Source organism: Cydia splendana, chromosome 1 (assembly GCF_910591565.1).
Source record: "Cydia splendana chromosome 1, ilCydSple1.2, whole genome shotgun sequence".
NCBI classification, from domain to species: domain Eukaryota; kingdom Metazoa; phylum Arthropoda; class Insecta; order Lepidoptera; family Tortricidae; genus Cydia; species Cydia splendana.
Genome location: NC_085960.1, coordinates 30,335,684 through 30,361,445, shown reverse-complemented (window position 1 = coordinate 30,361,445; position 25,762 = coordinate 30,335,684). Strand labels below are relative to the sequence as shown.

The 25,762-nt window shown below is 38.6% G+C and overlaps 1 protein-coding gene and 1 long non-coding RNA gene across 51 annotated transcripts in view; one reads left to right on the top strand and one right to left on the bottom strand.

Moving 5' to 3' along the window:
- Window positions 1-25,762, bottom strand: part of LOC134793094 (uncharacterized) — a 454,735-nt gene that overhangs the window by 145,232 nt on the left and 283,741 nt on the right. The gene's annotated exons all lie outside the window — the stretch shown is intronic.
- The window catches only part of LOC134792746 (cell adhesion molecule Dscam2), a 97,688-nt gene that overhangs the window by 6,298 nt on the left and 65,628 nt on the right, over window positions 1-25,762 (top strand). For all 50 annotated transcript variants that reach the window (XM_063764113.1, XM_063764292.1, XM_063764121.1 and 47 more), the window contains exon 2: window positions 9,469-9,630. In XM_063764113.1, the coding sequence (XP_063620183.1) occupies window positions 9,582-9,630 (49 nt within the window). In that variant the 5' untranslated portion in view covers window positions 9,469-9,581. The remainder of the gene's footprint in view (window positions 1-9,468; window positions 9,631-25,762) is intronic.

Sequence of the window (25,762 nt, the reverse complement as noted above, 5' to 3'; positions counted from 1 at the left end):
CCTGGCCCCAATTTCACCACGGTGACAGGTGCGACAATTGTAAAATCACTGTTGCTGACGTCACAGGCATCCATGGGCTACGGTTACCACTTACCATCGGGCGGGCCGTATTCCTGTTTGCCCCCATCATTGTATTATTTAAAAAAACTTTATTATATCGAAAATAAACAGATATTTCTTTTACGAAGTTTCTGACAATTGTCAAGATTTCGAAGAATTGTAGGTAATTCTTGACAGGTAATGAGTTATATGTCGGAATTTCGTGACAATTGTAGTGTTTCTTGTGACAATTGTCATAAACTTAGCAAGAGAAATATCTGTTTTTTTCCGATATAATAATGTTTTTTTAATAAAACAATGATGGTGGCAAACAGGAATACGGCCCGCCCGATGGTAAGCGGTAACCGTAGCCCATGGATGCCTGTGACGTCAGCAACAGTGATGTTTTACAATTGTCGCACCTGTCACCGTGGTGAAATTGGAGCCTGGCTTTGACCTCATCACTGCAGAAATACTGAAACGCATACCAAGAAAACCAGTTGTAGTTTTATGCATGCTCTTCAATGCTATCCTTAGACTGCACTATTACCCTAAACTGTGGAAAGTATCTCAAATTTGTATGCTGCCAAAGCCTGGGAAACCGCCTACAGAGCCTACTTCATACAGACCAATAAGTCTCCTCCCAACGATATCCAAGGTATTTGAAAAAATCTTCCTAAGAAGATTAAAACCCATACTAGAAGTGGAAAATATCATCCCTAATCATCAATTTGGCTTCAGGGAACAACACTCTACAGTCGAACAGGTTCACAGAGTTGTAACAAAGATAAGAAACACACTGGAATGCAAGGAATATTGTGCTGCCGTCTTCCTTAATATCCAGCAAGCCTTCGATAAAGTATGGCATGAAGGACTGTTATACAAGTTAAAAACAAGGCTGCCCAACTCATACTACATGGTCCTTAAGTCATACCTACTAGAAAGAAAATTCCAAGTCAAATTTGGCGAAGAGACATCAAACCTATATGACATTAAAGCATCAGTCCCACAAGGATCTGTCCTCGGCCCAGTATTATATTCAATCTACACTGCTGACCTGCCGGTCTCCGATGAAGTGATCACAGCAACATATGCAGATGACACAGCTTGTCTTGCAAGTGACAAAAAACCTGAAATCGCATCACAAAAACTACAAACACATTTGAAAAATATTGAACACTGGCTCGAGATCTGGAGGCTCAAACCCAGTGTAACAAAATCTGTCCAAATAACCTTCACACTACGCAAGGGAGACTGCCCACCAGTGACTATGCGAGGCGAACCCCTTCCTAGCCAAAGCTGCGCCAAATATCTAGGACTCCACCTCGACAGAAGACTTACCTGGGCCAACCACATCAAGACGAAAAGAAAAGAAGCAGATATCAAATGCAGGAACTTATACTGGCTAATTGGAAGACAATCAACTCTAACACTTAACAACAAACTACTCATATACAAATGTATAATAAAACCGATATGGACTTATGGAATACAGCTATGGGGATCAGCCAGCAACTCAAACTTAGAAATACTTCAAAGATTCCAGAACAAAACCCTAAGAATGATCACGTGTGCACCATTATTGGTCAGAAATAGTGAAATACATGAATACACAGAAATACCAACTATAAAACAAGAGGTAAACGAATACTGCAAAAAGTACAAAGAAAGACTTCAAAACCACTGCAACGAATTAGCCAGAAACCTGTTAAACGAACAAGACTACACACCGAGGCTAAAAAGATGGCACATCCTAGGGCTAGACCAGAGACAATAAGCCCCCACGTAAACTGGTGATGGTGCTCAGTGGAACACCACCCTAAATAACAACTTAAAAAAAAAAAGAAAAAAAGAAACAAACCATCTGATTATGGCTAGAACAGCCGTTTGCAGATTTACGTTGAAAAAAAAAAAAAAAAAAAACTACTTCAAAGTATCCTGGCGTTCTCACTAAACGTTATATACACGCACACGTTATATAACTTTAACTTTGACATTGCTATACTTACCTACCCAGTGTTGCCAACTCGGATTTTGAAAAAATGCTAGACTAATGTCTAGATTATGCCAAAATTATGCCAATTTTTTTTGAAATATGCTAAAAAAAATGCTAAAATGTCGCTTGAAAATAGACACTTAAAATAATATGGCGTCTAAAAGTATTCACTAAACAACACCGTACTTTGTCAGTAGAAAAAAGCCTGAAATTCAAATTTTCTATGGGATGATAATCCTTCTCGCCTACTTTTTTTAAATTTGTCGTTTTTGTTTACTAACTGAAATGGCTTGACAGACTATAGTTACGACGGTTACGAGTCTGCTGTTGTTTGACAATATAGGCTGGCCGCAGACGCACGGAATTTTCATTCGGTTTCCGGACGGTCAGGTGTGAACGGGACGTCGCTCGCTATACACATAACTATACATGTCTCGTTTGCACCTGACAAAATTCCGTGCGTCTGTGGCCAGCCTTATTGACCAAGTGAGCTCAAAATGCGAGCAAAGCTTCTCCGTTTCAGGCATATAACCGCGAACATCGAAAATAGAAAATTTCCAGCAACTATCTCTGTCAATCTAATTACGCCTTAATTGGAGTAAAAGAGGTAGTCTCTCGAAATTTTCATTATCCACGTTCGTGGTAGGCCCTCTGTAAATTTATGTAGGTATACAGTTTCACTGATCTTGTAGGTAATACCTACAAGATCAGTGAAGGCCAGTCCAGATGGGACAATTTTCGCCCAACCTGATTAAATTGTCTAATCAAATCTGCAAAACGGAACTCAAATATGTCAATCCACGAAAAAATCAGAGGTCAATTTAACTGAATTTATTTGCCATTTCAAAAAAAAATGTTCATATATAGTCCGTCGACATCCATCCGCCCACAACAGTCAAAATTCATATGAAAATATGAACCACATAAGGCGTTGGCGCATATTGTTGCTGCCAAGTTGGTGCAAACTTGGCTTAGGCTAAATTATGCTAAAAAATATGCCAGATGCTAAATGGAAAATTTTGGTGCTAGAGTGAGTGAAATTATGCCAGATCTGGCATCATTTATGCCAAGTTGGCAACACTGTACCTACCTACATAATGTTGTACCAATACCATAGTAGAACATTCCTTCCTTTCTTTAGAAATTGCTATCCTCGGCCGACGCTAAGCGGTATTTTATGAACGTCTACCTACACATCTTGTAAAACAGTATATACTATAGGTAGAGTACTCGATTCACATCTTTCTGCGTAGACTGGGGGAGGGGGTGGGGGTAAAACGGAATTCGCCGTCTCCACTTCCTCTCCCAGACAGCCCGTCGTCGTTCGATATTTAGCGGTGTCCCTTCAAAGGTTATATACTGGATTGTTGTTCCAATCACAAGCGAAGCTTTCAACTTAGATGGTCTGGTACATTAGATCTCAAGATCTAAAACAACTAAGCGTAAACGGAGATCAAACATACTTGTTTGACTGGAGCAAAAATGTATTCGCTTGGGAATTTATATGTGCTAACTAGGAATACTGAGCCTGTCCTTAGATCGTAGAGTAGATACATGTACTTATGTACCTATATATATTTCCGTTGAACAAAATTAGGTTTGGTCTACGCAAATTCAAATTGTTTTGACATTTCATTGCCAAACGTTCGAAAGACAGGTGGTATGAGTTGTATCTTTGGTAGAGATGGGCGTTCCGCGTTTTGGGCAACGAACGGAAGCAGAAAATTTCGGTCAGAGGGGACCCAACAGGTATTTTTGGACACAAAGTCACACTAAATGCGTCTGAATTTCGAACCGGGAGAGGTATATAAATGGAACCATACTTTGTAAGTCCATTTTCTGAAATTATTATCGTCCATCATCTGTCAATGACCATGCAATCAAAACGGCGTAGCAGGCGACTTCGAGCAAAGGCTTTCCTCGGCCTTTCTCTTGACGAGATCGTTATTATCAATTCCATAATTATGTTAAAGAAAAGTATAGGTACCTACATAGGTGCCGTAGAAACTAACGCTACCTCGCTTTACCCCTGGCTCTCCCTCTACGTAAGGTTTGATTTCATGGTAAATTTTGTGCAATTTTGTGAAGACATGTTAAAAGTACCTTATTATTTAATTTGAAGTATCTATAACCTGACTTTGAAATGGTTCCATCGTGATTCGGACTATGGCTATCAGACTAAATATAATGAGGTATATTACATAGCTTTCGTTCAACGGCGATGTCTGGAAACCATAAGCTTGCATTCAGTTTCTTCAAGTATACTTGTAGCATTATTAGCACAGTTTAAGTCTATTAGTGACTGCAGCGAGAAAATGAGGAAGTGCCACACGTCTCGTGCGTCGTTTCATGCGAATGCTAGGAATGTAGCGAAGTGCCGCAACGGATTGCAAATCATAAAATTGGAGCCTCATTTAAACAAATCGTAACTTGTTTTTAACATTTTGTTCGAGATGTCTACTCTAGTTTACATAATACCTCAGTGCTTAATACCTAGACTTAAGATAATATATTGAGTGCCCTTACAGGGTGTCATGTACCTACTATCCTCAAATTGTAACACCTAATGTAGTTATGAACATGACTGCAATTCAATAAAGAATAACTCGCAGTAATGCATCTCGCGTGTAATGGGTCGTACGATATTTATTAGATATACTTATGTTATAAAATAAAGCTATTAAAGCATATGCGCATTTAGAATTTATATTTTTTATACACACTTTTATCCTCATATCCGTTGACAATTGGAAGATACTTTGGATATTTTTTTACATAAAAATCTGGCTAACCTACTATACACTATGAAAATCAATTTTCCCCTAAATATCGGGATAACAGCGAAATTTGTTATTCCAGCCAATACCGCGTATAAGTTGTGAAATATAAACAGGAACGCGTCTCCATTTCTGGATAATGGAGGCCCAAAAATAACCTTCCGTCACTCCGCAGCCGGCACTCCTGCACAGCGTTTTATTAGTTAACCGACATTTTATACGGGTTTGGTGTTCTGCCGTGTACACCCACACACGAGTGGATTTTTTAGAAATTCAGAGCTAAATTACTATGGTCACTTAATAAATCAGCCGGCGTATTATGGGTAGTTTTATCCACGTGATAAATTAACTGTCACTTTTTAGATATAAAGTGACGAACACCGTTTTATCACGCTGCCACGTAGACAAGAATGACCATCATATCCGTACAGATTTTTTCATACAAAAAACATACAGGTGTCATAGACTTAGACAATTGTGGGGATGGACCTGGATGGACGGACGTATGGTTGTTTGACTTGTTTGGTAACACTACACTACACAAAACGGCAGAACGGATTTCGTGTTTGTCGGTATAGTTTATTATAAGTACCTAATAATTAAACACAGGAACCTGGAAACAGTAATAATAATTTCCTAATGTTTCGTGAGTCTAATGGCCTCTCCAAACGCCACCGAAACCGACCGATTTGAAATATGTACATTGAGGCATTTGATCAACCTATTTAGTCATCAAATATCTAAAATCGCATGCCATTCGTTGCATCTGTTGCTAGGTTTGTAGAATATGATTTCTATATTTTCCCTATGATTTTAATGAATCGTCATTATGCTAGCTATTCTGGGTAAGGTAAGTTACTTATCGTCTAACACCCTCTTCTGTATAAAAATAGTCTCAAAATTAACAACGAACGACCACTATCTAATTGTGTATATTACTTACTTACTAGCCTAGACGCTGACAAATTACTAGCTAGAGTGATGTCATCGCGAATGGGTATGGGTAATATGATGACATAAATGTCCAGTTTATGTTTTGTTTAGCACTTTTCATTACAATGTGTATTAGACATGGTTCATTGAGAGAATGACATGTAATATTTAACGCTTTTATATACACTCTTCGTATTTCGTAATTCTTACGAGTTTTTTTCAGGTTGTTTTCAGGTAGCAATAAGATATCTAACGATCGTCTTTGTATTTCAGGCATGTTACGTTACTAAATTTAGAGAGCACCTACTCAATTTCTCACACTTGTAATGTAAGCGAATTTGTAAAGGAAATACGCAATTACTTACAAAAGCAATATCCTGCCATAAAAAAGTACAACTATAGATGTCCATTAACTAAGCACAAAAATAAGGGGGAAGCCGTGTGGTACTCAAAATAAACAGTATAGCGTGACCGAACACTTGGGGTTCATGGTTGGGTGTTGATTGCCTGCCACTAGGTTCCTCAGATTGAAGCACACACGCAGAATAGACGACTTGTTATTATCAAGAAGTCTTTAAGTTTACACTAAATCTTATCAACGTTGCAAAAGAACTGACGAATCTAAAATATTAATGTAAAATTTTAACTTAATTTAACTCATTTAACGTAACTTTACCGAAACAGAAGCAAAAACTAAACAGCAAACAGGTAATAGAGTCCGTCTAAGCTAAAACCTAACCAATAATTTATGATTATTGTCAAGAGGGCGCTGTTATTCTCATGTACAGTTCAGTGTATGAAAAAAATAGTTCCAGTGAAATTCCGCAACATGGCGCGTGAATCGCGTGATCATATATTCCTGGTCAGGCTTTAACTCTGTACGGACTTTGAATTAACAATGTGCGGTAGTACCTAATATAATATAAACGTCATATTTTCATAGGAATTTGGCGTCTTTGTTGGCACTACCACACTGCCACTGCAAAATCTGTGTTAATTTGGTCCAACTCTACCTATGTTTATACGAGTATGAGTGGTGAACGTGAGTTTGTTACCGCTCCGTCTAGTGGTAAGTAATGATGTGTTTGGGCAAAGCCAAAGCGTAATGAAATGGAGTCGTACCTGCGGTGAAATATTCATTTGGACGACCTAGTTTTTAATGAATGCGGTGGTAGTGATAATGATAAGTTGGGTGGTTCTGGTGTAAAGTACTTAGTAAGTTAGTAGAGTATATAAAAGCTTTAATTACTTGTAAATACTTGAAGTCTGGTCAGTGGAAATCAGCGTGGAATTAGTCATAAAACTCATAAAATACTTATAATAACATTAATGGCCTGAGTATAGTTAAATTTACTTAATTCTAAGGTATCTATTTCTAATAGATACCTTATTATAAACACGAATATTTGTGGGATGGAATGGACGGACGTATGGTCGTTTGGTAACACTTTACTTAAATGCAAACACGGCAGAACGGAATTGGTGTTTGTCAGGTGGTGGTACTGGTGTTCGACGCGGTCCCAGTACCTACATGTCATCTTAAAACTTAACCTCTCGTGTGCCGTGATTATTTTTTTCTAATATTTTCCTCGTACGCGGATTCGCGCTCCGGCATACGACGGCTTAAGTCATTGTCAATAGAGGTGACAGCACTACTACCACCACTTACGTGTTACTTTGGGATGGTTATACGAGTTTTTTATTTATTTGATAGAGTTAGTTTCAAACTGCTAATTAGTTTTTTTAAAGCACCCAACTCATCCCCTGCTCTACTTTTGCTCTGACCGCAATAAACGCTGATTAAAGCATAAATAAATGACTAGCTCAGCTCAGTTGGTAGCTAAATGAGCTAACAGGCTTAATAAATAATGAAGCCTCGTTTTATCCGAGAAAACGATGCCACTATTTTCCTGTCCAAGCTCTGAATTTAAAGCGCGGTTGGATACCTTTTGTACTAATTGTAAGCCAATGCGCAAACTATTCACTACCAGAATTTATGAATTGTTTGTCAAGAATGAACATACCTTATTGTAAGATTCATAAATATTTGTGAAAGCAGAAACCTGGTGTCCCGTATCGTATACCAACGTTAAAACGAATAGGTAGAGAAGCTCATAAGTTTAACTCCCATAAATATGCTGCCAGAAATATGGTGGTTAAAGTATATTAACCAGCATATTTCTTATTGTAGTCTGAGTTTGATTCATTTTATATACATATCTAACTAGCAACCCTTCCCGGCTTCGCATGAGTTACACAAAACCTTAACAAATTACACAGTTTACACACCTAAACCTTCCTCAAGAAACTCTCTATTGATATGTGAAAACCTCTCTATTGATAGTTTTGAGTTTATCGCGAACATTCATAAGTACATACAAACAGACAGACGCGCCGGGGGACTTTGTTTTCTAAGGTGTAGTGATAGTGACAGGGAGTCGAGAACTCAGAAAAGTCAGAAGCTTAACTTCGTTTGTTTACCGACATTCGCAGGCAAATATCTACAGCCGCCATCCTTGTCGCATTTAAGTGCCAAATGTGCGGAGCCGCCTGTCTCGGCTTACACAGCCATGAAATTAGGCTGCCAAAAACACTGTTATTTGCTAAGTAAAGACGGAGGTAGGATTTGTATTCATTATCAAAGCTATGTATAATGAAATGCTAGTGGTTTAAAAAGCTTTTTTGATAACGGATCTTAGTTGTAACTCTTTTTACAAGGTCATTCTGTTTTGCCTGCATGTTTTTTGAAGTTAAAACTTATTTAGCGGCGCTGTGCACTTTTTGAGATGGGCAAAAATGTTAAACTCGCGACAGGTCACGTGACCGTAAGATTCGTAAGACGGACACGTGACCTGATCGAAAAACTGTTACAATGTCATTGAGTTTTCACTTCTGCCGGCCCTCCCGGAGTGCAACCCGTTTTTTTTTCTCATTTTTAGGTAAGTGACAAGTTTTGCCATTTTGTCCATTTTAAACTATTTGGGCTATGAAACAGTCCTGAATCAGCAAATCGAATAAAAAAGCGTATCAATATGCGTTCAATGGTTTATAGTTACTTTATAAACTATAATGCAATAAATAATCATAATTTATTATTGCAAATGTGCAAATAGGATGTAGTAAATTCTAAATAAAAATAGCAATTAACGTTTTAACGGAATTTAGTAATAATCGATTTCACTTCGGTTCTATTGGCACGATATTGTTTTCAACCATCGTTTCGCAACAATAAGTTAGCTAGCATAATGACTTTGGGTGGATGTCATATGTGCAGTCACCTGCAATATTATGTTAGTCTTGGAAGGCCGTAAAAAATATGTGACACGCTGTTATGATTATGACTCTACTAAAAAAATCGTGTCAGATAATTTTGCGGTCTTCGTTGTGTTACATATTATTGTAGGTGACCGTACATATTGCCAAATGACGATTGCATCTTTATTAGGGTCACCAAACCCAAATAGGGGTCACCAAAACCATCGCATTTTTCGGGACCACGGTAGGGCCACTTAATTCGCTATCGAAATAGCGAATTAAATCCGAAAAGATACCGAAGTATCTTTTCGGATAAAATACTCAATTTCTGGTCATTGCCAAAAACTCTATTATATTGTTAAAAATGGGGACGTTCCGAAAAAATCCGGATATCTGTCCTAAAACTTATGCACATTTTTCCTTAATTACGGCAAAATAATTACAATAATCTGACATTGTTTGTTCCAGATTCGGGCAGCGCCCGGCCGCAGCGCGGCTACCCCAGTTTCATTTTTGTTTCGTTACCGGCATTTTCCTTTGAGTTGAAGTGAAGTGTTGTGAAGTGTCGAAGTGACGGTGCTATGGCGTTGCCGGTGGCTCATGTGGCCCTCACGGCGCTGATTCTTATGGGTAAGTTTACTTCATAGTTAGAAGCTACGTCCAAACAAAATCAAGGAGCCAAACTGCCAAACAAAAAAACGTGTGTCGGTAAACTGGAGCAAACCTTGTGATCAACCCCGAGCTCAGTCGAGAGATGGCAAAACTAAATGTTCTTTTATAAGGTTCAGTTAATTGAATGTCAGTATCCTATATAGAACAGTCAATAGCGTTTTATGACACATTTCGGTATAGGCCCATAACCTACATATTACTCATTGCGCGGAGTACAGACCCCTCATAAAAAGCCCATCTTGTATTTCATTAGTATACGAGTACTGTGTAGTTAGTATGGTTGTTATATTATGGCCACAACACGTTGATGTCCCCAACAGATGGGCTGTGACTGTTGATGGCGCTAAGCTTGAACAAACACCCATTAAAACCAGGATGGCCATTCATTTAGCTTAATTTATGGTGTTTAAGAGCACAGGAACTATGACTTATATCCGATCCTGTGGCCCATAATATTTAAAGCATTTAGAATTTTCGATTTTTTTGACTAAATAGACTAGACATATTAGAAGAACAAATTTGTATTTGCCGTTTGCTTGAGTCAAATTGGTCTCTAAGATCTCCAATTAACTTCAATTACTTAAGTATACATTTCGAAAACAACTATTTAAAACAATGGATTCCCCGTGAGAAATTTGTATGATATAATGGAGTAATGACCGTATCCTAATCCTCTTTTGTACAAGGCGAGGATGTCTTGACCTCAAGCTAAAAGGAAAACCGCAGGAGATCTGTCTATGTAAAAAACAAAGAAGAATAAAAAGAAAGAAGAAGGAACGCAGTGAAAGGGTATATTGGAATTAAGCCAAAGATAATATACGTATCTTACTGGCTGAAATTGAAAATCACTTTCACACTTCGTAATTATTAGCAAAATCCAATGAACCAGAATGAACCAGCAAGTGGCCTGAAAATACGTAACTGACTACACCCTATACGGGCGAAGAAAATACGGGCGCTCGGCGACGGGGGTTACCAGACGTCAAGAATTTTCTTAACATGTCAATAGTTGTAATCACTTGTCAGGGATGCGGCAATTGGATATGTCAGAAACTTTTGACCTGTGTACCTAAATAATTAATACTGTTGAGAACCGCAATATAGCACGAAAAGCAAGAAAAAAGAAATCTCTTCACCACTTCTTCTTTTCGTGTCGAGGTTCCTTTTTTTATAGTTACTTAGCGCTACAAAGACTATATTTTTCCAGCGAATTCATGGGCTTTAGGTATTTTGTGCGACGGCGGGTCAGTTATTTTACTAATTTTGTTTAAACATAATGGATCTTGTCAGGATTTTTAAATTTCGCATGTGGTATCCCTGCTTGGGGGTAGCCACCCTGTGACGTCAGCGGTCGATACAGCCCGGCCACTGAACTGGATCGCACGTCACGCTGGCTCGACTCATTAAAACTGCGGAGTCTTCACTTACTTTATGAATTCTATTCAGTATTTCAATAAATATTATTCAATGAATGTTAGAAAAAATGGCGGAATTCATGAAAGGAACGACTATATACTCGTAAGTATATGTCCGTGTATGGTGTGGTGAAAAGGTACTTAGACTACACAAGTCGATTGTACCTACTCATTGTTTTTGTATGATAAACCTAGATAACTATACGTAGGTATAAGTAAGTGGGTTTATCAAAACAAAATAAACTCTTGGCAAATTAAATTACTGCTAAGAGTTGTAAGTGTATTCTAAAGTTGTTTCCAGTGTAAACTCCGTTTTTATATCCCGGATATTAAAATGACACTTCGGTTGGTCATCTGGGTCAAACACATTTTAGAAAAAGGTAGTTTCTGTGGACAATACAAATATGTACATATTCTATTAGTCTTATTTGAGTCACAAGTACTGAAAAAATATATACCCGGTCCCGTCTCATCTGTAAGGTGCAGTGCAAGTTTGGCTTTACCTAGATTCCCTTAGCGACGTCTACAAGAAGGACGCCAACCAATTAAGCACTATAAAATGTGTATGACCCGTCTGCCAATTCCAACAGTTATTTTAGTACAAAAGCAGAAAGATTGTACAGCTAATCGACTGTAATATTAGTTACAGAAATACATATACTTATTATTAAAACACACTCTTAGAGTCAGACCAAGAAAAGTCTGCAGCGATGTTGACAGCCCGCGCAGTGCAAGCGTTATTTTAAACGTCAAAATTCTATGAAATTATGACGAATAAATTAATAACACTTGCACTGCGTGGGCTATCAAAATCGCTGCAGACTTTTCTTGGTCTAACTCTAGTAATAATCGTTCAAAAACTTTAAAATTTTTCAATCAAAAGCCGAAGGAATTGAAGGATGAAATGATGCTTAGGTACATGATGTGTCATGATTCTTCTTTATTTAATTGTACATGTTTTAGTTATAAACTCTTGCTCAATCAATATTTCATCTCTGAAGTTCATGGTCCACCTCACTTGCAGTTTATTTGCGAACGCCGCGCGTAGGCAGTAGAGTTCGTATCGTAAACACACGGAACGTTGGCCTTTGAGCTGAGAGCTGAGGTCACGGACTTGCAGATTCTCTACATACCTATATACGAGCCAGTGTAAACAATGATCAGATATCTACCATACAGTCCTGCCTGATGTGTACGTGATTTTATAATTTCATTGCCTTTAAAGACTTTACAGACGTTGCAACAAATTGCATGCGATTTGAGATAGTTGCTGGCTAACTAGCAGCAACGAATTCAATCCATCGATCAAATGCCGAAATGTATTGCATATCGCATGATTATCCAAGACGTTTGTAGAGGCTCTAAAACGTCAAAAGCGTAGGTAGGGGTTGGGAAGTTATGTTGCAAACCTACTTAGTTATTTTAATATTTTTCTAATCAATTTCCAATTAGTGCAGAGTATGGCAAGTTTCTTGGTTACTTTACGTTTAGTTTACCCAAATCATTTATCGATGTTAAGTTGAGATTGAGACTGCTTAGGTATCTTTAGAGTCTATAATCACTAGGTTATTTTGCTTGGTCACCTTGGTTAATTATGCTGTCGTTATCAAAACAACATAATCGCTAACCATTACACTCATTAAGTACATGACTTATGGAGATTATGTCGGCGAGCATCGAGAGTCGCCCATGACATAACATCGGGTATTATCACATAAGTAGAGCCCGTAGACTGGAATGGCGTCACTTACTACGCAAAGGTAGAACAAATCACGACGATTAGTGGTTTGAAAAACTTGAGGAGCGTCGTCTAAAGAGACAACAACCGGCACCTCCAGCTAACGCCAAATTTACTTGTGACCGTTTTGTGGGAAGCAGTGCAGAGCCCGCATCAGTTTGTTCAGTCACAAGAAAAGATGCGAATCTCGGAATACACAGCAGCTGTAATAAGCATCTGAAGAAGATGTAAAGGCCCATGATGATGAGAGCCCGTCTAAGCTAACTTTGCACCGATTTGAACAGAATAAAGTGAGGAAGAGTGTCATTATAATACGCGTCATATTTTCATAGGAATTTGACATGAATGATGACATTGCCTCACTTTGTCTTTGCAAATGCCATGCAGAGTTAGCTTGGTCGACTCTATCCCACTTTGCGAGGTGAAGCTTCCTCAGAACTTGGAGGATATTCAAGTTTCTGCATCTTCGTCCGACTCTAGCCAATTGCTTATTTTTCCCCTCCCGTCAGTGCCTTAATTTATGTCGTGAATGTTGTAATAGTAAAAGATTTCATTACATTTGATGTATGTACATATATATAGGTATAGGTATGTATAAACAGTAGCAATTTTAACTTTATTATTTCGCTTGTCGGTTGATAAAATGTAGCTAATTTCATTGGTCAATTCATATCAATACACGTATAAGCAATCGAGAAAACTTGTCCGTTTTTGTTTGATTGTTAACATTGCGTCAGAATCAGAAGAAATGGGACGAAAGAAACCAAAATAGCACCCATGGCCATGTTTATTGTTATTTGAAACTGGGCGTTTGTTTTTCTTAGCGGCTTTAAACTAATGCAGAAGAGAATGGAATACACATCCGAATACTGCATCAAACTGGGTGGTAAGTTTGTATTTACCTAACAAATTAACCAATATAGAGCATTTCGTGGAAATATTGGACTATTGGATTCAGCGCGCTTTGAAATTTTACCTGTTAGTATTATTAAGTTTAGATACTTTTTAGATTGGTATTTTAAGATCATTTGTAGGTACCGATTTGCATAATCAAATAAGTTCAAATAACACCGAACGGACTGTTAAAAAATTAAAATAAATAAACGCAAAATTACTTCAAAATTTAGGCAGTTACCCCCTTATTCATAAAACTTTATAGGATTGATTTAGTTTAATTATGTTATATCCCTTTCTTACAAATACATAAGTCAAAATGACAGATAAGGACAAATGATTATTAGCTAATCGAGTTTTGTAGCGCGTTTATGAATAAGAGGGGTTAACCCCCTAACCCTAAAAGCTACACTCTAGAAAAACATTTTCTATGGCTACACAATTTAATGAAGTCATGCTAACACTAATTCCTCTTTTGAATTCAATGCCATAGGATCGGATTAAAAGTATAACTGCTGTTTAATTTGCTCTATTAAATGCAAGGACGAGAACTGGTTCATGAATGGCTGTCCAGGCCGAACTCTGTCAGGGGAAGAAGGGATTAAGTCCGAACGACACTCGGTGTATTCTCGCTGTGTTTGCCTAGCTAGTATTAGCTAGTGGAATATTTACATAGTGCATTGCGTTGCTTTGTGTGTTAAAGATGAATCAAATGACTCAAAGCTTAATGAATAGTAGTGTAAGAAGTTAGAACTAAACTTACGAACACCTTATTTGTATTTAACATCTTCACAATCTTCTACCGTCCATGCACAATTGCACCTAAGTAATACAAATTGGTTAACAACCTTGTAAGGATGATACATAAAGATTTTTAACGTCGGTGACATTTTGACACCGAGCGTTAGCGAAGTTCGCCGTTTCAGCTTTCGTATGTCCGGATGTTCATTTCAGGGGCCCGTTCCTCAAAATCTTGTAACTTGTAATACAAGCGGATGTCACATATATTCAATTTTAAGTTATGCTCGCGAGGTATACAGCTCACAGAGTCACTAGTTTAAAATTATTATAATCTTTTTCAGCGTTTAAAGTTGGTATTGGCACTCAGTCTTGTGTTTTTATAAGACTAAGAGTAACCTGGTTCCTCGAGTCTCGAGTGTCTCGACGCTGAAAAACGAAAACCCAAGACAAGCTATGATAGAGCACTGCCCTCTGCACGTGCCTACTTGCCTAGTGCATTGATAGCGTGAAGCCATGCACTCTATCTCTTTCAGTTACTTGGTAAGATAAGGATGCAGTGTAGAAGGTACCTTATGCCACCTTACCATACCTACATTTTTTCTTGCTAGTCTTCCGACGATGCAATGTGGGCATGAAAACATGCAAGTTCTTTAGGTAAGGTACCTATCCCTGAATGAGCCAATAGTCGGTTACATTGAGTAGTTTTTATGAAACGGTTTTGAAAGTTTCTAACGCACCATTTGCGTAATTTATTCTGCTTAACATAGCTTAATATATTCTGCGTAAAATGTTTTAAAAAGAATCCCAACTTAGAGCTGGAAAGCTGGAATTAAAATTTATCTCTAATCTCTAGTCCCTAATCCCTATGTAATTAAATGAAAGCTTGAGTTTTGAATATGGCTACCCGCATTTTGTTTTCTTCTATAAAATATGTATTTCGGTTCACAAAGCCAATCCCCAACATATCATATCACCTTAAGAGCGCTATTACATTTCGGCGTTGAGCGAGTTTAGGTATTTTACGCGCTGCGGCAGGCCGTGCGAGCTCAGTACGCCGATCCCTTCTACCACACTCGCACTACAATGATGGATTAAACATTCTTGATCCTTCGCGAAGCATATTGAAATCAACCATAACAACACTAACTGTACTTAACTTTTAAAGTTCTAAAACTGTTATTTGGTAAGTACGAAAATACTAAATGCAGTGCAAATGTACATAGGGGCTGTTCATAAATTACGTCATCTATTTTTGACGATTTTTGACCCCCCCCCCACCCCTCAAATCATCCAAAAATCAAGCTTCGGATGAATCTGTTTCCTCCTACGTCATGTTACCATCATCCGATGTCCAGACCCCCCCCCCCCCCCCCCTCCCATTTGAAACGACGTAATTTATGAATAGCCCCATACTTGTACTTATGAAGGTATATTACTCGAAAGAAATTATAGGTACCTACTCGCTCATTTACATGTTTCGTCATTGCATTTGGTACCTATAGGTTGTAAAGTTTGTATCAACGAGGGTTTAAAAACGAACTGGTACTGAGGATCTGATGATGATTAAGGTGGTCACGGATACCAATCAACCATGTAGTAACATGATTAGGCTCGTTTGATTCGTCTCAACAAGATCTTTGACACTGAAGATACACAGGGTCTGATGATGGAGCTGGAAGGTGGCCACGGGTACCAGTCTATCATGTAACTAAACAACTTCGTGTTTGGGCTCGTTTGATTCGTCTTAACAAGATCTTTGACACAAGACAGTACTCAGGGTCTGATGATGGAGCTGGAAGGTACCATTACCAATCAACCATGCAACTAAACCACATCGTGTTTAGGATCGTTTGATTCGTCTCAACAAGATCTTTGACACTAGGTGATACTCAGAGTCTGATGATGGAGCTGGAAGGTGGTCACCGGTACCAATCAACCATGCAACTAAACCACTTCGTGTTTAGGCTCGTTTTATTCGTTTCAACAAGATCTTTGACACAAGATAGTACTCAGGGTCTGATGTTGGAGCCGGAAGGTGGTCACCGGTACCAATCAACCATGCAACTAAACCATTTCGTGTTTAGGCACGTTTTATTCATCTCAACAAGATCTTTGACACAAGGTAGTACTCAGGGTCTGATGATGGAGCGCGAAGGTGGCGACGGGTACCTGTCTATCATCATCAGCTCCATCATCAGACCCTGAGTAGTATCTTGTGTCAAACATCTTATTGCGACGAATCAAATGAGCCCAAACACGAAGTGGTTCAGTTACATGGTAGACTGGTACCCGTGGCCACAGTCCAGCTCCATCATCAGACCCTGAGTACTAACTTGTGTCAAAGATCTTGTTGCGACAAATCAAACGAGCCCAAACACGAAGTGGTTCAGTTACATGGTAGACTGGTACCCGTGGCCACCTTCCAGCTCCATCATCAGATCCTGAGTACTATCTTGTGTCCAAGGTCTTGTTGAGACGAATCAAACGAGCCTAAACACGAAGTGGTTTAGTTGCATGGTTGATTGGTACCGGTGACCACCTTCCGGCTCCAACATCAGACCCTGAGTACTATCTTGTGTCAAAGATCTTATAGAAACGAATAAAACGAGCCTAAACACGAAGTGGTTTAGTGGCATGGTTGATTGGTACCGGTGACCACCTGCCGGCTCCATCATCAGACCCTGAGTACTATCTTGTGTCAAAGATCTTGTTGAGACGAATCAAACGAGCCTAAACACGAAGTGGTTTAGTTGCATGGTTGATTGGTACCGGTGACCACCTTCCGGCTCCATCATCAGACCCTGAGTATTATCTTGTGCCAAAGATCTTGTTGAGACGAATCAAACGAGCCCAAACACGAAGTGGTTTAGTTGCATGGTTGATTGGTACCGGTGACCACCTTCCGGCTCCATCATCAGACCCTGAGTACTATCTTAAGTCAAAGATCTTGTTGAGACGAATAAAACGAGCCTAAACACGAAGTGGTTTAGTTGCATTGTTGATTGGTACTGGTGACCACCTTCCGGCTCCATCATCAGACCCTGAGTACTATCTTAAGTCAAAGATCTTGTTGAGCCGAATCAAACGAGCCCAAACACGAAGTGGTTTAGTTGCATGGTTGATTGGTACCGGTGACCACCTTCCGGCTCCATCATCAGACCCTGAGTACTATCTTGTGTCAAAGATCTTGTTGAGATGAATAAAACGAGCCTAAACACAAAGTGGTTTAGTGGCATGGTTGATTGGTACCGGTGCCCACCTTCCGGCTCCATCATCAGACCCTGAGTACTATCTTGAGTCAAATAAATACATATAGAATGTCAGGTCGTTTCAAATATTTTTAATCCTGTCCGGTAGTTTATTAAACTGTACCATTATAAATGATAATACTATAAAAACGGTGCTAGGATCAAAGTCTCTCGTTGCGGTTTACACGCACACAGTATAGCGTTTTACACGGCGCCCGCCGCACACAATGATAAAAAACCTCGTCGTCGCCGTTGAAAATGTGCGGAGCCGACCGACACACGTCCTGCCTCTACAAGCTCTGCCGCGGCACTGAGCTGGCGCAGCGCGCGTCATCGGTAATATAGAGTAGTTTTCAAAAAATTGCCAAAAAATTATAGTAGAATTTCATAAACACTAATGTATACCAACAGTATAAGCAAACGTTGCAGATTGCTTGAGTATGAAAATGACTTCGATATTAAGTAGATTTTCGTAGGAATTGACACTTGTTTCTGAGAGAAAATCGAGTTCGTTTTACTTTGATTTTCTCTTTCTCAAAGGTATGTAGGAAAAATATAGTTTGATATGCCTAAAGTACAGGGTATTAGTAATACAAAATAGCCAGGTTTAGCAGAGTAAAATTCTCAACATTTCCAAATAAGAGCTCGCCATTCAGTGCTTCACGGGGTTTTTCGGAAACGACCATCAGAAAAAAAATCATTACTAATTTAATAAGTCCTTTTTCTAATATTTACAACGACATTTATAAAGATAAGAAGACGCTTTTACTGGAACAAGTACTCATTGTTTCTAATAATGAGCGCAAAGTCCTGAATTTCGTCGACTAGTATCATCAATTTTGCATTATTTCGACTTTTCTTGTAAGAGCGCTCTTAACTATAATCCTAAGTGGCTAAATCACGGCCAACTGCATTCGCTCAATACAAAGCGACAAATAAACTAATTTAGCAGCAATTTTTCAATATACGCGGGCGGTGAGGATAAACTTCTTTCCTGATATTAAAAGTCTTATGTGCAATTTCAAATTGTAATTTTACGTCGTTTTGGATTTGAGGTGTTGCTCACCCACATTCCCCACAATGTCCACGCACGGCACGATGCTCAGATGTTATGCAATGGAGAGGTAGGTGCGTTGCCGTGACAACATGAAACCGGAGCGTATAATTTATCTAGATGTGGGCGATATATTGGTACAAGGTGAAATAAAGCGTCGTGGTTTACTACGGTGGAACCATATGGTTTATCAACAGGAGGCCTACCGTAAAATGTAACTATTTTGCTCTTGGTAATTGTGCTACAACAGTTATGTGATGGTCTACTTTAAATCGGCATATATGTCAACATACCTATCACAATATAACAATTTTAACATTATTTTCAATATCGTATTTTGGACACAATTTACGGTACCGTCGGTACCGTATTCTCTGTCTATCCTCTCTAAAGTTCAGAATATCCATTCCTTATCCCTTGGGGATAGACCGGTAGATTTTTACTTGTCCATGCATTGTCTATGTACCTGAAATGTAACGCTACAGTAAATTGACAATTATTGTCAAGTTCATCTAAGTGAATAGAACATATTCGAGATGAGATCCAGTTAAGATGAATGATGATAAACAAGACGTCATGACGTGTCTATTTCATTTTAACGCAAATGTTAATCGGAATTTATACATTTATCGCGAATGGTTGGCAGTGAAATGGAAAGGTCATTTTCCTTTCACTAGGAATTAGTAATAAAACTGTACGTAAGGTCAGTTTAAAGAAACTATGATAATGTTACGTACGTGTTATGGTTAGGTTCACATAAAACACCACCACGCCGTTCGTTCGATGTACACCACGTTCTCATATAAAACGCAGCTCATCAAAAATTATTTATGAACATATGAAGGAGCATAGGAATTTACCTAGATGAGGAATAAATAAATAGTTCATATTTTTAAACAAACAATTGCGTTTGTGACAGTTTATGTTCTTTCAAAGCCCAGCAAGTATATTTTGAAGATTAATAAGTTGTGGTTTTAATTTTCAAAGTCTGTGCAGACTTGCAGAGTTAGCTTGGTCCGACTCTATTAAATAGCTGGGTCTCTTGTGGCCCTTGTGGGTGCCACGTAAAGGCCTAAGACTACATACTTCTGTTATCAGAAAGCACCGTGATGCAAGATCTCGCGATAAGATTCGGTAGCGGGTCAACGACCGCGACGCTTACGATGCGTATATGCGTGTGCGCAACGCACGTGCGCGAGATTACTTTAATTAGGACTATATCTATTAACATGCTCATCTAATTACGCTGTTTATTAACGGACTCCCATTGCTGTTTACTTTTTTTTGGGTTTCTGTCACTGACAATATTCAAATAGGCAGTACTATAAAGGTTTGCAACCTTAAAGGGGCCCACTGATTAACAGTCCGCCGGACGGTATCGGCCTGTCAGTTAGAACAAAATTTTGACAGTTCCGAACAACTGACAGGCGATACCGTCCGGCGGACTGTTAATCAGTGGGCCCCTTTACAGCCTTTTTGATCCACTGTTCAACTACTGAGCCAGTCACTACTGGCTAGGTACTTTATTTGATTTTAGAATCTGATCTCGCTGTCAAATGGAACGGGGTGCGGATCGGCATTCCTAAAGAGGCAGCCATCAAGACTAGCCGAACATTATTATTGTAATTTAGCTGAAATATATGAAAAGAATATAAAGAAGATCAACAATGTGCGTTTAATCATCTTCCACATCCTCCCTGCTAGGTCGTATCCCTTTACAGTAACAACAATGTTTAAATAAGTAGACAGTTAGTTACGTCTGTTAAAAATAATGTTCATAAATGGTTCATAACTATCCAAAGTCCCATTACGCTTCGTTCATTAAGCAGCTGTGCTTGGAATCCCGAGCACGCGCGTCACCACGCGACGCGACGCGTGCTTTGTTTGCCGGAATCCAAACATATCAGTTACCTGTTCCTGCTGGTCACGTTACTGCACTACTAATATCTACCTACTGGCATATCTTTATTGTGATATTACATTCAAATGTATCTAAAAAGTATGGTACCTATCCTATCCATTACTTTGGTGCGTGTTACTTGTTCAATCTATTCCAAAATTGTTAAATTAAAATTGTCGTTAATATTATGTTCATAGTTAGGTCACAGAATAAATAATTGTACTAGGTACAGAAGACTCACTCTCTAACAAAACGCGTCTGTTACGATCAGCACAGATATGGCCGCTAGGTGGCGACAGCGCCACGCGCGGCTTATGGCAAACCCCAAAATTGGGGCCGAACGGATGTACTTTTAGCTACCTGTAGCAAAGCGACGAAATCGCGGAGTGAGCCACGCCTGGTTAGGTTAAAATTTTGGTTTTACGGGTACGGGTAGGTACCCAATGTGTCTATTTGTGTTGTTCATAAGTTTAATTGAGACAGCAGTAATCGAATGCTATAGCCGTCAGCTCTTCGTATGTACGTTTTAGAAATGTTCAATTAAAATTTTAATTGAAATTGCTGATAAATAAAATAGGTCAATGTATTTTCAATTTACTGTCATTCACTCTGCCTTTACTTTTAAATGCCCATACATGCCCGTTAAAAAGAATGCTATACGGAGAAGACGAACGATAAGGGAATACAAAGAAAGTTCTTTAGTTTTATGAGTTATTAGTTATTACCGCTTCTTTGACTTTAACAGTTACATCCGAATCTTAAACAAAAGCGTGTAAATTCTATGCCAGTGATGAATAATGCAAAAGTGAATTCTAGTACACGGGAGATATGCATACGGTCGAGTTGGCGTAGTGCGCTCGGTCTCAATGGGGAAGTTCAACGCGAACTTCGGCGTACGCGAAGAACTTAAACCGTCTCGCGTCTTTCAGAATGCGGGGTGTTAAATTGCTACGAAAACAATCTAAGACTAGCGAACTTTGGACTTAATAAGTATTTTGGTGTCTATAGCTATATAGTTGATCTATATTAACCTTCTTTCTAAATGATCTAAACGACACCCCTACAAGGAACATAGCATTAATACTTTTGTTGCGAAATAAGTGCCTATTTAACTTCAGTTTTTAAACAAACGACATTTTATCAATTATCATATACTTACACAAGTCTTTAAGCTGCTTAAGTTTGACGTTTCATTAATTTCGGTCTGTTCTAAAAGAAATGGCGCCTTAACAAGAGATAAAATCCAACTTTTAACACGCAAAGCGGTAGAAATTTTACAGGTTCTTATTAGGGAAATATAGAAAATACTCCAAATTTTCTCTTCAACGTTCCATGAGTAGTGCCGTTACTATATAAAAATGATACTTCATTTAATCAACTTATAATTATGTATACTTAGGTATGTTTCAAGGTATTTATTTATTGTTATGAATGTTATGATTTTGAGGTTTTATTTATTTTAAAATATTTTTTAAAAGATACACAGACAATCCAGTAGCCGAATACCTACTAATCGGATTATACTACTAGACTCGCCAATTATTACACCTACCGAGTACCGACCATTGTTTAGCGCATCCTTATCGCCCATTGTTTTCATGCTAATTACATAATTACAATAATCAGACCTGACACTTCTGTCCGACTTCACACTTCTTTACTATTTATAAACCTAAAGTATAACCTAACTTAACAATAATGTATTTATTACAGAGGCCTGTAGTTTTTCTGTAGGCATACTCAGTCAATCATGCAATTTAGGTCGAATGAGAAACCTAAATGTTTACTGTTTAGTTTACCATCAAAAGATCTTTACAAACCCAGGCTTTAAATTGTCTTACGTATTTATTGGTCTTTCTATTCTTGAGTATTCATTGATTCATCACGGTTATTTGCTGGTATACCTATTTCTAAGGTATCCCCCGTGTTAAACTTACAATAAGTACATGCTCATTCATATCCATTCAACCACAAGCTTAGGGATTGAAAGCCGTGATACGGCCGATATAATATGAACAAAAGTACTTGTCTGTGTCTACCTCATCTACCTGCTGAGCACATTGTTGTCAAAGATTAAAGATGTCCCATTACAGTTTAATCCTGGGAGAACGAAGTAGTTTATTCATCTTTGAGGTAACTTAGCCTTTATTATAATTATTATAATGAGCCTGTTGTGTCCCACTGCTGGGCAAAGGCCTCCCCCCTCTTCTTCCACTCGTCCCGGTTTTGAGCTACATCTGGCCAGTCTCTCAAAAAGGAGTCCAAGTTACCCCGTCATCGCCGACGAGGTCTGCCGGATCCCCGGTGTGACTCGTGGGGCACCCACTCTGTGGTTAACTTGGCCCACAAGTCGTTCGGCATGCGGCAGACATGACCAGCCCAGTCCCACTTTAGCTTGGCCGCTTTTTGAGCTACATCTATTATCTGAGTTTTTGAGCGCAGCGTGGTGTTCCGGATGCGATCCCTTAGTTTCACACCTAATATGCTGCGCTCCATAGCTCTCTGGCAAACCCCGAGTTTGGACTTCTGAGCTTCCGTCAAAGACCAAGTCTGAGCACCGTAAGTGAGGACTGGAAGTATGCACATGTCCATGAGCCTACGTTTGAGAGACAGAGGTAGGTCTCCCTTCATGAGGTGTTTCATGGACCAATAGCTCTTAACTCTAACTTAGCCTAATCACTAATATAGAAACAATATAATCGTTTTATTTCTCTTTATGTCCGATTAATTAAAACCTATAATTTTTACAAGGAATAAAACAGCCTCCTTGAATTATAAGTTTAGACTCTAAACTTTAGAGTATAAGTACTATAAGTAGATTAAATACGTACCCGTAATGCATGCAATGCATCCCACTCTCAGGAAGAAATTTCGGTGAATTGGAACTTTAAGACAGTTTTTTTGGTTAAATAGAGTTATTGTTTTGTGGTAACGAAAAGATTTGCTTATTGTATTCGATGAACGTACAAACGGACAAAATTACACTTCGATGGATAATCATCCGAAAAATAAATAATACGCACAATGTATGGATTGGTTATGGATACCTTAGTTTGATTTAGATACAATTGAATGCCAATATTAAACTTAGACGGACGGAATAGTTTCAGATTGGCCTAGGTCAATCAATATAGGCTATCGGCTATCGCTGTGAACGGCAGTTTGCCTTGATAACAAAGTCGTTATGCACCGGATGCTATCGCAATACTATTTCATTGATAAGGTAGATTTCAGGGTGCTTGATAAGATATTCAAACAATTTGCTTAACTTGAGGATGAATAATTCATTCATAATGAAATACTTAATTAAGCTGTTTTTTTTGCCTTTATTTTTTGTATTCATTTATAAATGTTAACTTTCTTCCTCTTGTTTTTCTTATTTGTATAAAAAGTTATCGAATAAATTTTGGATACCAAATTAGTACGATAGAGCCTATAATATTTTGTAAAAGCCGTGATAAAGCTAATAGTCCTACCACTACCAGTACTACCACCAGAACCAGACCCCAGTAGGGCTACCGCCAATACCGAAAATCGTCAATTGCGGGCATTTTTCTCTGTCACTCTAATTACGCCTTCATTGGAGTAAAAGAGTAAGATCCCCGCAATTTGCGTATTTCGGTTTTCGCGGTAGCCCCTCAGACCTGATTCAATCTCGCTAAGCAAGTGTGTAAATCATTTCTGATCGGTCCATAGCTCTCGTACGCGAACATCTGTCCGCGGCGGCCAATCAGGAGCGTGCTGTGCGCGCATCTGTCGGGATGCCCGAGTGCCCAGGCGCACACCCGCGCTTTTTGTTTCCTTTGTTGCTATTTTTTGTCCTCGAGTGGAGGGAGGGATATTTGAAGGGATTAGTTATGCTAACAATACTGATTAATTAAGCTTGAATATTTGAATATAGAACCGTTTGTTTCCAAACAAGCGGTTCTATATTTTGGTCAGAGTTACCCAAGTACGTTGGTTGCACGTGATCACGTGGTAAAAAGCTAAAAACTTTAAATAGGCATACACTAACTACTGAGGAATAAAAAACACATAATTAAATCACATAATACTTACCTATATTGACAATCATCGTGGTTATTTCAATTAACCCAAAAAAGTAATTTCGTTTCAAATGTCACGCCTATCAAGACATACGTACATCTTTATAACTTGGACGTGATGAGCGAAGAATCAAATAAACACACAATAAAACTGTTCCCTAATTGGTTTACCGGATTAACGCGGCCGAGGCAATCGGCCTAATATAGAATAAGCCGTTATTGTTCTAACGGCTCTATTACCAAATGCCCCATTTGGGTTCACAATCTGACTCATGGAATTAGATACAACATGACATATGGTGAAGAAAACTATTAAAAATGGATGAAACTCATAAGTCGTAAACTTGCAATTTACTAATAGGTACGACTTAGAAGTAATTATTGAGTCTTTTGGAACCATCACTCAAATAAGTATGTAATGAATTGGTCCCAAAAGACTCGGAAATTGGACGTCTATTACTTAGATAATGAGACTAACCCTATTTTTAAGGACACGTGGCGTGAAAGAAAGAAGAAACTTGTTTGGCTTACAGAACAATCAGATGAAGCTTTCTATACTTGGAACCCTTAGACTGAAACTATTAAGTAACTTATCTTAAGAGATATCTACTTATGTATCTCTTCTATTTTAAGCGGACATAAATACAAGAGCTGTCTCTAATTACTACGGTTGTTTTACTCCGATTTCACCACACGGCCAATTAGATCCGGAAACATGAATAAAACGTTAACGAAGGCGACTTAATTGCTGTGAGTAATTGTCCTAGTATGTCACACATCTCGCAAGCTCTCCATATTAAACTTTGAATCGTATATTGTTCTGAAAACAGCTTTAATTCAAAGCGATAAGATGTATTATTTATTGCCACATCCTCGTAACAATTTTATTGGAACCTAGTTTCTAGTGAGGAGTATAGTACCTACTGTCTAGGCACAGACAACGGCTTTGGTATTTAATGTTCTTTGTATGAAAGAATAGACTCAGTTTCAGGTGTATCAGGAGTTCTCTACCGGTGAGGCTATTTACTATTGGTACCAAAGAACCGCTATCAAA